Source organism: Tasmannia lanceolata, unplaced genomic scaffold (genome assembly GCF_043159265.1).
Source record: "Tasmannia lanceolata isolate RefF3 unplaced genomic scaffold, GAP_Taslan_0.1 ptg000002l, whole genome shotgun sequence".
Taxonomy (NCBI): domain Eukaryota; kingdom Viridiplantae; phylum Streptophyta; class Magnoliopsida; order Canellales; family Winteraceae; genus Tasmannia; species Tasmannia lanceolata.
Window position 1 is genome coordinate 52,156,143 of NW_027518679.1, and position 18,172 is coordinate 52,174,314.

At 36.3% G+C, this 18,172-nt stretch overlaps 1 protein-coding gene across 1 annotated transcript; it reads right to left on the reverse strand.

Moving 5' to 3' along the window:
* Positions 1–1,981: 1,981 nt before the first annotated feature.
* Positions 1,982–18,148, reverse strand: PSD1 (phosphatidylserine decarboxylase 1). The gene is made up of 12 exons (XM_077380421.1): positions 17,943–18,148; positions 15,397–15,485; positions 12,845–12,898; positions 12,647–12,712; positions 12,179–12,239; positions 10,099–10,208; positions 9,739–9,992; positions 8,496–8,602; positions 7,522–7,589; positions 4,061–4,138; positions 2,764–2,877; positions 1,982–2,516 (listed from the first exon to the last, which is right to left on the reverse strand). Exons 1-12 carry the CDS (start codon positions 18,094–18,096, stop codon positions 2,355–2,357), a joined length of 1,317 nt encoding a protein of 438 aa, XP_077236536.1. The 5' UTR covers positions 18,097–18,148; the 3' UTR covers positions 1,982–2,354.
* Between the last annotated feature and the right edge of the window lie 24 nt (positions 18,149–18,172).

Here is an 18,172-nt window from a genome sequence, read left to right on the forward strand (position 1 = left end):
AATATAATGCTAAAATGGTGGTCAATATGATGTTTTTTTCATATCACATACAAACAATGTATACATACAGAAGTCCTAATTTGCATGCTTTTCTGGAAGGTGAACACAATCCCACCTTCAGGTTCCTTCAAGCAGGGAAAAACCCCACCTTCCCAATTCCCAAATTTTCTGAGCTATTGCTTCACCTAATATTCCCAAACCCAAAACTTTGATCTTAAAGTTGATCTTAAAGATGTGTGACCTCCACAAATGGATGGGTTAGGATGATCCTATGGAGCTGACTTTTGGTACACACCCGGACCCCATCTATGTAAGGGCCTTTCAAATGAATGCTTTGGATCTTCCTAACAAAATGGGCCCACATGTGATTGGGCACTCGAGCGTACCATAAGCTTGGTACACTCGAGCGTACAATCCTTTTCCTCACACACACACAATGGCTTCTTTCATAACAAATAAGTATTCTTCATGCTTCAACGTTTTCTAACTAATTTCACATGGATTATGCATGTTCAATATTCCATCACAGTCCATGTGCTTTACATGACAAAACCACAGATAAAGCAACTTATATGATGTGATGCACCACAAAATATAAACCAAACCTAATATATTGGCATGAGCAGTCCTTGTAAAAGGATCGTGTCTCCGTCCTTTTTTAACTAAGTGAGGTGAAATGAAATTAGTAAAGAATGCAAGTAATTGTCAAAGTAATCGTGCTAAAAGATCAATTGAGATTGAGATATCGGAAGAAACTAATGAAAGTCAAGAACTCTCGAAGTGGGAGGTGGAGAAGGAATGAGATCAAATCTTTCTCATGTTTGAAGAAGGGTTGGTGGAGACGAAGTGGCCCTCTTCTATAGCCGATGGAGTAAGGAGATTGATCTGTAGAAGAATATGTTTTAGATGATTGTTCTGTGTAAGAATATCTTTTAGATGTGGAGGGCAGATCCTCCGTCCTACGAGAATTTGGGTTTCTTGAATTAGGATTTGTTGTATTAAACACCCCTCATATAAAAAAATCATTCATTCTATCACTTTTTCTCAATCTATTTCTACCAAGAAAGAATATTTTTTCACATACAACTAGCAATTCTTATTAGTATCGATTTTTTTTCTTTTACTTTGTGAGATTTTATGCAAGAATAATAATAATTAATATCTAGTCAACCCGTTAAAATTCTTTTCAAATTCTACGTTTGGCCACAGTCCTACACAGTTAAGGCTCAGGGAGGGAAGAGATAAGAAATTCAAGAGAATGGCGTCGAGCTTTTGGTAAAAAATGAATCCGGAATCAACCCGAATTCCCAAAAATTAAGCCGAGTTGCATCCCTAATAAATCCCTCATGAATAAACATAAGGGGCCGTTTGGATATGCAGATTTTAGAATCCAGGTTTTTAGTTTGAAAACAGTGTCAAAGAAGGTTCATGATCGAGCTGTTGTATGCTGTCCTGACAGCGTTTCTTGGATTTTAAGCGACAAAATCAGGTTTTAAAAATCTCTCTTGCATCCTAAGATTTCTAAAACCTGGAAATATGGGAGGATCTGCTACTCTCTTGCTGACGGGAAGAAGGGCAAGAAGTTGAAAACGACGGCCGGTCCACTTCTTCTCTTGTCTCTTAGCTACAATTTTGAAGAAATCCCGGACTCTAAAATCTGCGTATCCAAACAGCCCCTAAGTAAACAAAATATGAAGAGTATTTTCCTACTTAGGTACCCACCATTTCGTTTTGGAACGCTTTTCCATTAGCGTTTGGATACATCGGACCATCTGGGTCCATTGAAATCCCTAGCAAAACCACAAAATGACACCATCTCTGGCTCAAAAAATGGTGGTGGTCCAGGAACGACATGACATCAAGGTCAATCACAAATGCATATAGGTATGTTAAACAGAGCACTGGGGATATTTACCCTTTATTATTGTGTCGTATATTTATCAAAATTTTAGGAATATCTTCATTATTTTATAGGCTTAGCTAAAACAAAGGAAGAAAACGCATGTAAATAAGACTTCTCAGGTGCCCAATATGTGACATTTAAGACATAATTTCTTGTCTCAGCCAATTAAATGGACAACGAACTTACAAAGTATGCATTGAGGAGAGATGAACAGCTTATACTTAGGCCTTGAATGCATTTTCTTCCTCTCAGCCAACATAAAGAGCTGAAAGTTCAGTAACAACTATGTGAATGCTTGTGTTAGAGAACAATAAGTTTAAAATGTGGATTTTGACACAGCTTCTAGACTTCCATCAAATGAAGCAGAAGACGTACAAAAAATAATCCGGTTCCAAAATGAATGATACAATGTAATAACCTACACAAAACACCCCGGTAATGTATGCCGATGCTACGAAGAGCGCCACCTACCCAAGGCTTCTCCAACTTGGATCCGATCCCCATTTCTAACGCAAAACTCAAACTCTGAAGTGCCACCACCATTTTCAGTTGATTTCGAAATAGGCGCCTGGAAAACGAGGACTACAGTAGACCCCAAGTTGAATGCCGCTACCTGGATGAGTCAGTTCAGATTAGTACTAAACCCATGCTAAATTGAATTTATCGGTCTTTTCTTTTACTTCTTTCTTGTTTCCAGCAAAAGGAATGATCCTTTGTGAAATGACCATATTGGATTATGATGAGAGTCATGTTCACAGTTGTTTTTTAAGGTGACCCAACACTTGAGCAGTAGTCTGGTGGGCCACAAATTTCAGATTTTGGAAACAGGGTTATGATAGCATGATTAAGAGCTTCATTACCTCTTCGCCCTTCTTGAGCATAACATGAGGTTCATAGACACGCTCATCTGGAGGCCCTGAATGCAGCAACCTCATTTTTGGTCTGTTTGTCCTGAGTTCTGGTTCAATGAAAAGCTGCCAAGAGCAGTAGTATAATAAACATAAACCAACAATTAACAGAACTTAATCAGGGAAAGACTGGAAATTTGATCAAGGAAAACACTTCGAAAACGGGATTCCGTCTGGAAAATAAAAAGGGACTGAAATGACCGTTGATTTGACTCTTTTCAATGTGTATTTATCACTTTTATGGGGATTTGAACTCATCCATTTGTCTTTTAGTGGACGTGGCTCAAATGGTTTATGCCTGTTTTTTTTTCCCAAAACGGAAGCCCGTTTTCCTAGCGGTACTTTTTGATCAAAGTGTGTCATATCACATCAGAGATGCACAATGAAGTCCTACAAGGATAATTAACAACAAAATTTCTACACACACATTTCAATAGGGACTCCATTAAGTTTCCCCCACAACAGAGCCTCCACTCTATCAGTTCAAAGTCATATAGGACTTAATTCAGTGGGAGTTTTCTTTCAATACTTCAGTTCCAATTCATATTCAGTGGGCGTTTTCTTTCAATGCTTCATTTCTTGATAGGTAGGCTGGGATGCAGCCCACAACCTCAAGGTTGTGATATAGAGCACTGTCCATCTGAGCTATTTGCTAGACCCCATTGCCACTAATTCAGTTCTAGCTGTTAGCCCATGAGTAGTATTAATTAGAAAACAGTAATAAACAAAAACGAAGCCACGGTAACTTAGTCCCAGGAAAATATTGTTTCCCTGTTTACCGAATTCCAATTTTAAGCTAATAATTTCCTCAGAGCATCAAGGCCAAAACACAGTCACCCGATATTCATTTACAGTATGAGCTGGTTCAAAGGTCCCCTACAATGCAGTTCATTGAGGTCGACATAGTCCATCGTGGTTTATTCACTCAGTTCAAAGGTATTATTTTATCTGCTCGGCCAGTCATCTCCGAAGGTGATTACAATAAATCATCCCCATTGATGCAAATTGTTTGTTCTAGTTTTTGAAAAATAACAAAGATAGGCAGGTAACCATTCAAAAAAAACAAAAAAAAAGATAGGCAGGTACCATAATTGTTTTGTATCAATATCAAAAGCAAATGAAAAAATATTTTCTTTTAGATCACATATTTCTAGCAATGCTATATTGTAAACAAATTAGGATTCATGCGACGGTATAAATACGGCATATTTAATAGCACGTTTAGCATGGGAAGAGAACACCACCGAACCTCAATGGATCCAACATTTGTCGCACCAATTGCCGCAATTGCCAGAAACCCCCCTGCCCACTGACCTTCAAGAACCACCTAATGACATGACCACATTTATTTAAATCGGTAAACACATGCATCAAGAAAAGATACCAAATAAAGGAATTTTAAATGTTGAAATTCAAACAGAGTTCCAACCAAAGAGAATGTCTCAACTCAACAAAGCCTTTATCCCAAACTAGTTGGGGTCGGCTAAATGAATCCTTTAGAAAAATTTCATGAAGAATGTGAAAGGAATCTATCCGGCTCTAATCCTGGCTCTAGTTGGGTTCTTCTACGTGGATCATTTTCTTCCATTTTATCCTATCCAAGGTCATGTTCTCTGTTATGTTCCTAGCTATCAAGTCTTTCCAACGAAAGAGAATGTATATCATCAAAATAAGAAGCCTTTAAATTATCTATCAAGTTTACTTGGTTTGAAAACTAGACTAAGAACTGTTGTTACGAACGGATTATCAAAGGGCAATAATGGAAGTTGTCAAATCAACAGAATAAACACAAACTAAAATAAATTAAAAACAGGATATGGAACTAATGAAATCAATAGTTGGCTGCATGATGGGACTTCTGTTGTGTAGCACAACTAGTGACTTGGAAATCCAAAACCAGAAAATATGGTTATCAAATTATGGATTGACCTGTAACAGGAGATGCATTTCGTGGTTTTCATAGAGTGGCTTCAAGACAACAATTAGAAGATTAATCTATTCTAAGCACTATGGCCTAGCCAACACCCAATGCTAAAATGTATGGCACCACCGACAATAGAAAAATTGTCTGAAATTTGATTAAAGATAACTCGAAATGAAAATATAACATTTATACTTGGACAATAGTTTCTACAGGCTTCAATGAGAAACCACACTCAACTTGTGAATAAGGGTGCCGACAATCACATATTATGCTAAAAATCTGGAAAGTCACTCTAAAAGTGCCCACTACAGAGAAAGTTCCTATCCAAGGTTACTAATAAAAATTCAGCTTTAACTGGCATATGAAAAAATTCCGACTACAGGCGATGATTTACCCATAAAAATTGTGCCATGAATACTACAAACCCATACAACTAGTGGAAAAGCACTGCACATAGGTACTCCCATCCAATGTTATCGGAAAAATCCCCTAGAAGGTTAGAACGAGCTTCCAGGGAATCGCATTTCGGAAGCAATAAAAGCGACGCTTCTCAAAAGCGGAGGAAGCATGTTTCCAATTTGTGGGAAGTGTGTTTCCTAATTTTAGGAAGCACATTTTCAACTTTGGGGAAGTTTGTTTCCCAATTTGGGGAGCGTGTTTCCTAATTTTTTTTTCTTTTTTTCTAAATTTTTTCTGTTTCTTTTCTTTTTTGTTCGTGTAATCCTATCCTTTTTTAATTTAAATTTTTTTATTAAATCATAAATATTTACTTATGAAGGTTGTTAATTTCTTATTTGAAGAAGATGAAGAAGTATGTATTTAAAGTTTTCTTTTTATTTCCCCTGATCTCCATTTTCTTTTTTATTATCTGAGTATTGATCAAGTTGTTTTTAATTGATTAATCACAAGAGGATGAAGAAGACAAATCAAGAAAGATGAGAAGAATAAGAAATAATATTTGATTTAATACTTTGATTAAATTACAATACTAAATTAACCATTTAACACTTTAATACTTTAATTTTCATTTTAGAATTTATTTTTTTTTTTTTTGAAGAGGTAAGTATAATCTATTAAAAGGGGCCAAAAAGCCCTAAGCAAGATACAGGGAAATATACAATACAATACAGAAAGGGAAAAGAAGAGAAAATATCAAGGAGGAAGATAGTCAAACGATTGCATGCTCTCCCAAACGATTGCATGCTCTCCCTATGTACTCCATCCTTGGCTAACTTATCGGCTACGACATTAGCGGATCTTTTAACATGATACGCCTTATGATGAGGGCCACCAATAATATCTTGGATTTCATCAAACCACGGTGCAAATCTCCATGGGAATGAGTGTGCGCCGCAAATCCAACTTATCACATTCTTCGAATCTCCTTCAATTTCAACCTTCTCCAATATATCAGTGGATAACAACTTAATACCTTAATGAGCTGCTCTCACCTCAGCTTCATTTGAATCCGTGACCCCAATGGGACCCGAGTAAGCCCAAATAACGTTTCCTTGATCATCTCTTAAAACTCCCCCGATTCCGGAAGGTCCCTGGTTACCCATGCTAGATCCGTCAAAGTTTAATTTGAAGGCTCCTTGCGAAGGGGGTTCCCATACCTGATCCACTCTAGATGCTTCCCTGTCTCCATTACATATAATATTCCAGCCACCCCAAAGGTCATAAGCTGACACAAATGCAAAGCTAGGAAGTAATCTCACCCAAGAAACAATGAGAGCAATAACCCTATTGAAAAGGAAAAGAGGTTTTCGAGAGAATCCTTTGAAAATTCTAGCATTTCTTTCTTTCCACAAAACCCAGATGACCGCGAAAAAAGACATTTTCCAAAGGCATTTCCCTTTCAAGGAGACAACCCCCAATTATAGCCACACATATTCATTTTACAATATGTGTGGCTATAATATATGTACGTTAGTCAGTTATTGTTCATAATTCATATATGAGATGATTTATATGCTTCATTGTAGTGTATATGTAATGTTGATGTGTAATTTAGTTATGTTTTTATATACTAGTAACTATATTGATTAGGTGATGTTAGTTAGTTAATGTTAGTTACTTTATTTTAGTGATTAATTGTACATTTTAGTGAAAAGGTATCCATTTGTCACACTTCACTTTAGTGTATTGGTAATGTTGATGTGTATATTTAAAAGTGATACTAGTTAGTTTCTTCACTAAGCAATTAATCATTAAATTGTCCCTTTTATACTTGAGAAAATTTTGCATTAACTTTGATATATGACACTTGCCCAACCCTTCACACTTCCCGCTTCCTCCCTTCCTGATAGCCATTGCTTCCCGCTTCCACTTCCCGCACTGGCAATTAGGTTCCCATCACTCGAAACAATTTGATAACTCGATACGAAATGCAATGTGGAAAATCGATCATAATACTTCAACAAACGTAGCAACAGAAGCAACTCTAAATATAAGAATGTTAGGTCCATTCCATTAAAAAAAAGGAATGTTAGGTCCATTCTCATGACCCATGTTTATTATTTGCAATCCACCATACATGTGGCAGTTGTGTGAAGTGATTGGATCCATTGATAGGGTGGACGACCCATACTGTAAAGGTAAGACCGGTTCGACAATTGAAAAGTTATTCAGAAAACCGGTATGACTGGTTTTTGCTGACCAGATTAACAGCCACAATCATCCCTACACATGTACCAGATGTAAAGTAGACCACAAGCAAAAAATAAATTGCTTGAAGAGTGGACCTAAGAGGTATCAAATATATCATGTGAGAAAATAGAATCTACCCTTTCATTCTCAATATGCAAGTTTCTGATTGTCCGTGTAGCACGTTCATTCAAAGGGAAAAGACGACCTGCAAATAAATTAACAGTACAGTTATTGAGTAAAACAACAAATAAGACACATAAGAAATGATAGAATTACTGATGCTCAAATCTTATAAAATAATTTGACTTGCAAGTTATAGGACATGTCAAAGTCATTTTCTCAAGCACCTGGAATGCGCAACCACAACCTCCGCATCTTTTTATCGGGTACTATTTCATAGACCTCTCCATAATCTCATGTGTTTTAGTACTGCTAAATTTTCCCTTCGAACTCTTTTTAAGATTAAGTACCCATGCCAGGACCTGTAACTTTTTCAGGATACAACTAAGCTGCTCCTAGGAAAATGTAGAAGCTTTATGTGCAATGAACCTAAGGACCATATTCTGAGAATATATCACATACAATAACATGGGAACTTTGAAACAAAGGAAAAGCTTCTCTGATCTGAGTTTTGGACCTAGTTAAAACTTCTCAGATAAAACCTTTTTCACTAATGACCAACTAACCATTTGACCATTTAGGAGATGAGATGTGTGGCTCGATACGAAAAACTATTAGGGATGTCAAAGTAATAGTGTGGATATGTTTTGAGATGGTATCCACATTTGGTGTCTTCAATTTTCAACTTGAAAAAAAATTAACAGGCACTTGATGAAGCTTGTGTTAGAATAAACACTATTATCAGTCACTCACCGGACAAACCAGGCTATGTTAAAATCGATAATTCTTAGGTTTTGGATTTATGGAAGTGGTATACAGAAATTCAGCAGTTCAGTTTGGCTCTTACGAAATATCAGTTTAGTGAACTATAAACAGCCAAAAGTTCAAAGTGTCATGTAGCAGTGAGGAATTGCTAAACACAAGAATTGGAATGTCATATAGCAGAGAGGAATTGCTAAGGAGGACAAGAATTGTAATGAAATATTGATACCTGAGAAATGACGACGAAGAAAAACCTGCCAATCAACTGGAGAGTGCACCCGGTGATAATCACCCAGCTTTAAATATATAACACAATAAAACACACCCTTCATTGGACTGCCATGAAACATTGAATTAGTCTTCATATTTCAATGCATTCACAAAAACAAAACAAAAAATACCCTTTAGAGGAAGTTAAACTTCGGTCCATGTTTCCTCAAATAAGATACAGTCAACATTTCATGAATATAAGGACGTACCAACTATGACAATGCTAAATTTAAACAGTAGCTACCGTATAACTTAGAAAATAAAATTGTACATGAGGCTGATGTAGCTCAACCAAAAGAGAGTTCTAGAAGAAATAGCCAGGAAACCAGCATGTATAAGATAATAAAATAGACATTTGCGGAGGAAAAAACAAAAGCTAACACAAGAAACTTCCCACAGTATATATCATTCTATACATGGAAAAGCTTATTAATGAACAGTTGAAATAAAGAACAAATGGAACAGCAGGAAACTGTTTATCCATGTAGCATGAAAAAAAACTGTCACAAATATCTCCGATATCAAAATATAGCGGTTTTATCGTGATGTTTTGATAAAACAATAAAATCCTGATATAATTTCAAGAATTTAAAAAATATAGGGATATTTACATTTTCCCACGATAACATCACATTATTTTTTTTTTTTTTCTTAATATTTATATTTTATATATTTTAAACTAATTTTATTTTATTGTTTTTCCCAAAAATAAACCCGAAAAAAAATAAAAAAAATTAATATATCCCGAGATTTTCCCTTACCGAGAACAGCCTATGCAGTTTTACCCTAGCCGATAGACTTAGATTTATTTGCCTAGACGGCTAAGCAATTGCCTGTAACTACAGTTCTTACAGACGATGAGGAAAATGATAATCATTACAACAATCATAGTTTTAAATTTCGGCCGAAATTTCGAGAAATTGATTTTTTTTTTTTAAAGAATATAGAAATATTCCGAAATTTCAGTAATTTAGGCCAAAATTTTATAAATAATTAATAAATTTTTATCATTAATTAAATAATTTTTATCATTATTACCGGATTTCGTCCGAAATTTTGGGATTTCAGCCGAAATTTTGCTTTAGGCCAAGGCCAAAATGGACTCCGAAACCGAAATTTAAAACCATAACAACAATCAATCAGAAAACTGTCAGGCATTCTACCAAGATAGAAAACGTGAAAATAAATTAAGAGGAAAGTACCACATTGGAAGGGGTTCCTGCACTTTAGGTGATGCAAAGGAAATTCTCCACCATGACTTTCTGTTTGAACCATTCGCAACATTTTTCTGTTCATCGTGTTCTTCATGTGTATCCTCTTCAGTTACCATATTAAGGAAGGGATTTCCACCAAGAAGAGAAGTAACTGGATAAGAAAATCCTTTGACTTGCTCGATCATAGCCCTTGATTCTTTAAGCTCTCCAATTCTCAGTACTGTACCATCCACAGGACTAACCTATTTCAACAAGGCATAAAATATGGTTAGTATGCCATCCTGCAGCATTCTAAAGTTTGAGAAAACTACACAAAGTAGGAGAAGCACCCGGTAAGTTACCAGTTACCAGACAAAATGGATCAGGGTCAATGGGCCTTGAGCCTTCTTTGAGGGTGCGGGCGAAAAAATCGCGTAAAGAAGCATAGCTTTCCAAAGGTAGCGCAATTTCTTCTAAATCTGCAATTAAGGAATATTTGTGAAGCCCTACTGATTTTACTTTAAAATATCACATTTGGTTTGAGTAGCAGTGATGCAGAGCAGGGGATCCATCAAGAGAGACCATAGGAGTAAAAAAAAATTAGCATCCCAATTTGATGGTAAAGAGGGCAAAGCAGAAAGAAGCCATTCTATTGTGGAATATAATATCATATGGTTCAACGATGCTTTATGAAGGACAAAATAGAGGATGTTGACATTTGAAGGAATCCAACAATCATGAAAAATCAACCAGCAGAAAAGAAAAGCTAGCTTGAAGGAATGAAAAGTTGTGCAAGTGACTAACACTAACTGTACCTGACTATTTACATTATGGCAAACATAATTGTCATTAAAAGACTAATGTTATTGTGATCCATAGTGTGAGGTGTGTTATGTTTCCATTGCTTTCCTGCAAAGTTCATATATGAAGATGCTGTCTGGAGACTACAGTTTAAACAATGCTGAAATGTATTAATATGCCTATCTTATCGCTGAAAAGAAATATGGCGCCCAAGAGCAAACAAAGCTGAAGTTGAGGAGGCATTTGGAGAGAGAGGGAGATGAGGTTCAAAGCAATCCTCAATAACTATGGCATTAATCTTCTGAAAAAGAGCAAGTAGTTCCCTCTCTCTCTCTCATATAAGGGATTTTTTTTTTTCATTTTAACTCATTATTCAGTGTTAGTCCTATTCATTTCAAAGAGCATTTTAGTCATTTGAGCATAATTAAGATGTATATATGTAATCCCAAAGGACTGAACTGAGACACATAAGAATCATCCCAAATCATAGACACACTATGTGATCCTTATGCATGTCTCATAATGAGATCTGCTCATGAGTAACAATCAACCACACTAATTTACCGAAAACGAGAAATTCCTGAGAATGGCTTTTTGTTGATCTATGATCCTTCTGTTGAGTGTCTGCAATCCACTGCAACTTGTAATACTCATCAGAGCCATATCTGACCCCTATTTAAATAAGAAAGTAATATGAGGGGCGCTTAGAGAGAGTGTCGGTGACGAGACGACCACACTCGTGTGCTGCACACATAGGCCAGACTTCTGATCATGCACGTGTAACACAGGGAGTGGCTGAACTAATGAGAATATCTCTGATGTCTGTGAAGAGGTACAGTTCTATTCTTTCCTTTGTTGGCGCCATCTAGTCCAATTTTTGTATTGTATCTTCAACATTTTTAAATTAGTTTCCTCGTTATTTCTCCAAGAAAAAAGCTGTAGTTGGTAGAGACTAGAGAGTGAGAGCAGGTATTAACACTTGCTATATACGCACCAAAAGCCAAAGTATCATAAAGATGTCAACCAGTCCTGTTGATGTAAGCAAAGTAATGGGACAACCATAAAGGATGATGGAGTTAACAAGGCAGATATGTCCAAGTTCAAATCTAAGATTAAATGGAAAATTAATTAACTACTTGTTGGCATTGTCATGCCACTCAGACTAGTATTTGAATGGCTTTTACCTTATGTGAAAGTCTGGAGGGTTAATTAACACGAGTTTAAAGCGGGTGAATGGTGAGCACTGGAGGAAGGAAAGCGTGACACACTATCCAACCCAAAAGCACAATAGCTTCTTTTCTTTTTTTTGAACGGTAAAGAATTTATTAAGAAAAGACCGAGATGGTCAAGTACAAGAAAGAAAGAAAAATAGAATCCAAAAGAACAATAGCATATTCAGCTATTTACGTGAGATTGCATTTGTCTGGGCATCCTCAAAACAAAGGCCAGATAAAAAAGTTCCATAAATGATATAAAACAAACGTTGTACAGTACTGTAATCCATTTATATTTGGACAAGAAAACTAGTTTTAAAATGAATTAACAGATTATAATAAACACATAACCATCCTAAATAGTAAATGGCCTACAAGTAGAATAATTCAGTATCAGCAAAAAATGAAGAGGAAAATGGCAGAGCGGCCATTACTTGAATGAAATGCTCTAGCCCACCCTTTGTAGACATAAGGACGCAACCAGACAGGTATTTCCTGGGAGAAAAAACATTAGCAAATAATGAGATACAAAAAATGTCCAGACCCGTGGCTATGGAGAAATACATGCTTAAGCAAAATTTATAAGGTACAAAAAAATAGGGATGGATGTGTCAGCAGAACATGGAGTAATAGTAAATGAATAGAAGCCCTCATATCGATCAAAACTTTGGAAGAAAAATGTTTGGGAATCGAAAAGGTAGCAGAGCATGATGTTAAGAGAATGGGAGAGAGGGAACAGAGCATAAAAAGTGTTTAGCTGAAGGAAAGAAATATAAATGAGAGTCAAGTCCAAGTTGGAGAACAAATTATCAAATGTCTTGAGGGCTTCAATATCAAAAACATGTTTGCAAGTGTAACATAAAAAGAATCCATTATGTAAAAAAGGGAAGAAGATTACTGACCATACTTGCCATTAAACCGCAAAAACGTGAAATGGAACGCAAGGGTAGCAACCTTAAGAATGCAGCCTATATATCAAAAGGACACAGATTTCTTGATGAGATGCTAGAATATCAATATAGTATTTTATGCATAGCTATCATAACTTAATCACAAAATCCAACGGAAGAATATTGGTGATTAAATATATAGTTAATTACTTTGGCATCAGGCGAGAACTCAAATTCAACCCCTTTCTCCCTTGCCTCTTCAACCTGGCATTCCACTGGGTTAAGCAAAGAAACAAATGATCCATCCAACAATAACAAACCAAAAGAACTAATCAGGAAAATTCAACAACAGTTACTACAATGTTCAAGTTTAATAGCATAAAAGACATGAAGAGAGATGAGAGTCCAAATATTTGCAAGAAATAGATAAATATTGAGGGGATTCTGTTTATATAGCATTGCAAAACATAAAATTCCAAATACCATGGACAAGAGTTCCATTCGTACAGCATGAAAAGCGAGCGCATTAAATACTATGCCAAAAAAAATTAACTTAAGGATCACACTAATTTATACAGGGAATGATGCAAAAGGACCTGTGTGATGTAAGATGGGGTCTATGTAAAGGATTTTAGGAAGTAATATAGGGGATGTTTTGATGAACTAGATGGGATCCAGAGAGAAATTATAAAGAAAACTGAAAGAAGAACTGATTTTTACTGCTAGGGGTGTCTATCAATTTTTAAGACTGATGCCTAGGAATTTTCAAACAAGGTCCAACCATCTGATCTGTTCGCAGTTCTTGAAATAGTAAATCAAATCTTCAAATTGAAGGGTTTAAACAATAGAACAACAATCGAACTTGTCTAACCTCTGGATTTTTCAAGAAAGTGAGAGATTAATGAAGAAAGATAGATATCAACGCAATCTAACTGTTGATCATTAGAACTTTTAGTATGATTGAAGTTAAAATCAGTATCCCATGAGAACTTTGAATTCATAAAATCGCAAAAAATAGAGAAGAATTCAAGTTGCTAACAAGACAAAAATAGGAGAAAGCTTAAGAAATACCTTAGGTAGAATAGATAAAAAAAACCTTTAAAAAATAGACAGAAAAAGATTGAAGCTCCAAGGCATCGAACCACTGAGTCCTAGGGCATCACGGTTCTAGACTTGATCAAGGCATCACATAAAGAACAAAGAGGATTCAAAATACATGGTTGCACAAGGCAACAGGGGATTTTCTTTCATTAACCATAATATCAAAACGATGGCCCTAAGACATTTACAATATATAGACCTTCACTTCTACATACTTTCTAAGACACATAACAAATGTGTGCCCTATTGACTAAAACCCTAAACTCACAAGGATCCCACTTCAAAACCCATGAAATAAAGCCCTCCCAGCTAAAATCTATCACTTAAAACTTTCCCTACTTAAAACAACATGTTGTTGGAATTGATGGGCCCTAGGGGTATCCCTCATTAAATAACCAAACTACCCTTAATGACTTAAATGGCTCAATTAAAACTCTATTCACTATCTAATACAATTATATTTCAGCAATGATGGACCCCCATCATCATGTTTAGCCTCTTTTGTGAATTGTGAAGGACAGTCCCTATCAACATGCCAGGAGGGAACAAGGAGGGAGCAAGGCTCCCAAGCAACAACAGGTCACCAAAGGGTGACCAAGCAACACTTGCCTGCCACGGGCACTCTTAAGGGCAAGGAAATGAAGACCATGACAACGATCAAGCCATCTAGCATAGTTTGCAATACCGGCCGAATTTCGGATCTCGGCCAGGGCCGACACCAAAAGTGCCTGGATCCCTGAAATTTCCACCAAAATCCAAGATTTTCACCAAAATTTTAAAAATTTCCACCAAAATTTCAGAAATTTCCAACGAAATCTTGTAAAATACCTATTCTGAAATTTTGGCCGAAATTTCGGCTGAAACTGACATTTAAAACCTTATCATCTAGTTCACGGATAGATAAGAACTAGGATTTTCCCTAGTATCCCCATGATGTTGTTTCCTACTTTCCTCAAAAAAAAATGTGGCAAAAGTCAAAACAGTTACAACAACGAGTTGAATTGGAGAAGCCCTCCTGATCCATCCCCTTGAACTGGTCTTCCTCCAGTCCTCCCTACGAAATCAATAAAGCACTTTCCTCATAAACTCTACAAAAAATTGAAAAGCAAGTTCCATAAAGTCAGTGGTCACTACTTGCAGGCAGGAATTAATTTCAAGACCATGGGATCTGGCTTTATTTCCTGAATAGTATCAATCAACAAGTAGAAATGTAATATCCAACAAACAACCAAACCAAGCATGTACCCAAACTGCTGCATAATCTGAGATGATCAATCAAGCTCTAACATTGATACAACATCAATTAAAAACCATAAAGACCAACAATTAGTACCAAGAATCAAAAACTAAATAAGAGACATGCATATTTGTGTACACAGTGCTCCAATGACTTTGAAGTCATATCAACAGACCTATTTAAAAATAAAAAATAAAAAGGTGAAAACCTTCCCAGCCAGATTCGGAATGAAAGAAAACAATGCACACTCACTTAACATAAAACATTGACTACTACTATGAATTTAATCACTGATAAGAGGTTTTTGGATCCTCCATTAAAGGGTAATAGATCTCGAGTATTAAAAAAAAATACTGAAAATGGACTATTTTATCCTTATATGGCATGCATAAAGATTCAAAAGGAGAAGATGACTAATTTGTACCTTCTTGTCATCATAGAGGCGTCGAGCATGAAGCAAGCCAAGCATAACTATAGTAGCCACAGTTGCACCAGGCACAAGGAAAGAATTACCTGTAAGCACACTCATAAATGAACAACACACAAAAGAGTGATTATACACAGCAGTCGCTAAAAACATTACAGTGATAATTTAAGTAAAATTACATTAATACATCCAAGAGATGAAAATAATGTAAGTATGCAACAAATGACCTCAACGAACATTAACCATCAAAATTTGTAATTCTATAAATAATCACATAAGCAAATGTTATTGAATAAAATTATAACTTAGTTCAGCTTGCATACATGCGTGCCCCTTAACAGAGCTTATCGCTTTAGAAACAATACATCACAGAGTAGAAGGATTAAATCTCCTACAAAGGCACAAGCATCAAGGGAAACACCATAACAATGATGCATCTATAGTTCCTAGCATATCTTACCTAAAAGATAAGATACAATCTTAACCTTTTGTAACCGCATATCTTACTTAAAAGATAAGATACAATCTTAACCGCAAAGTGGGATTATTTGGACTCTAGTCCAGCAGAAACTGCAACTCTGCTCAAACCTGGCCTTCATCTAGACAAACACTTTCGCTAAAGCGGATGAAACGACCTTTCCGATGGCCTCAAACTTGAAGTTGTGTTTTTCGTTTCAATTGATTACAACTAGCTTTGACTCGGGGCAGTCGCATTTCATGGAAAACCAAGAACCAGGCAATCGGTTCTAGACCGTCTGTTGAAGCTAGATATAGGTCCATGGCTTCCGTCAGTTGCGAGCTCACCTAGCTGAAATATCTTCTCGAAGATTTCGGTGTGAGACATTCCCAACCAATATTGATGTTCTGCTAAAACCATGCATCCTTATACATTGCTATAAACCCCGTGTTTCATGAGCATATGATGCACATCGAACATGACTGCCACCTTGTGAGTGAAAAAAAGAAGACCTATCAGGCATAATTTGGAGTTCATATCTTCACACTAGGCAATAGATGGCTGACTTCTTCAACAAAGCCACTTGGGCAAGCACAGCTCTAACTCTTAACAAGCAAGTCCGGGTGTCACTGATATCCATACACCAAGGGAGAGTCTTTTATCTCCCGTAACCATGTACCTACTCTTTATCTCTTGTAACAGATCTTAGCCTACACAATCTTTATCTCTTGCAACCATAGTTAGCAAACCATGATTCAGCAAAAAAAAAAAGGACAGGAAAAATTCAAGTTTAATACAGTATTGTTTCACAAAAAACATTGTAAAAAAACAGAAACACAAAAAAATGCGTTTAAAATTTTATCATTTTAGAAAATATAGTCTACATAAACACCCCTTCTTCAAATTCATGTTGAATGAGGAAAGGGCCGAGAGGAGGTTGAATTGGGAAGCCAACAAGATAGTAGGCATCCGGCTGGTGGAGGAAAGGATCGCTAGCAGAAAAAATCCTGGATATCTGGCTCGGATTCCAGAGGATTTGCTCATTGAAATGCCGGATTTCCAAATCCGGCACATCATGGAGGAGTTGGAGAAATGCTCGGCGTCAGTACTTTCAAGATCTCCATGGGAAGATCGCAAAGATTAGAATTGGTTTTAGTTTTTTATGAATTAGTAGGAGGCGGATAGTATTTAGGTATACAGTGGTGGAAGCATTTCTCGTTGATTCACAGCTGATCGTGGTGTGGCCGGAGTTTTTGGCGTGGAGTTTTGGTATGGTATGAAGAAAAAGTCAATCTATGGTATCTATCATACTATGTAAAAACACGAGGGCACTCCTGGTCCCCAGTGTAACCTAATGTATTTTTCATGGTATGAATACAATTGTCATATTTCAAAAAAAAAAAAAAAAAACACACACACACACACACACACATATATATATATATATATATATATATATATATTGGGCGTAAAGTTGGAAAGGTTGGCCAAAAAACGTGTTTTAAACACATTTAAGTGTTTAATACGTTTTCCTCAAAAAAAAAATTTGAGTTTTTTGTACTAGTTTAAAATGGAGTTTTGCTAACTACGCTCGCAACCGATCCAAGTGTAACTCAGCTCAACTCAACTAAGCCTTAGTCCCAAACTAGTTGGGGGTGGGCTAATGAATCCTTTAGAAAATTTTCATGAAGAAGGTGAAAGAATCTACCCGGCTCAAATTGACTAAGTCTAATCCTGACACTAGTTGGGTTCATCTACATGGATCATTTTCAACATATGATCAAATGGACATACTGACATTCAGAAGTAAAAAATAAAATCCTGAAAAAACAGATGCGCACGAACCTCATCCCCCACTCTTACGATTCTACTAATCAGATTTCTCATAAAACCACTAAGTTTTAAAAATAAAGCTACAATGCTTCTTAATTTTGCCATACAAAGAACAGATAGCAAGCATAAGAGTCACATCTAGGGCTACATCCAATAGAAAACAATAAACAAATAGGTTCTATGAAAAGAAAATCAAAGAGAAATTACAAAATAAAATATGGCACAAGTTGGAATTATCAAATAAGAATCTAACCATCACTGCTTTTTCCTCCACCGCCATTAACAGAAGCTCGAGGCGTTACAAAGTTTTTAGAGAAGGAAGAGAAGTTGCGATGGTGAGAAGAAACGCTATGGAGCCTTGAAGTGTAAGGAAGAAGAGACCGTCTCGGGTAAACCCTAAACTTCATCTCCGAGTTACAAGAAGCAGAGCGCGTATCGACTTTCAGACAGAGATGAAGATTTGCAGGCAAAAAGCGTGATTAA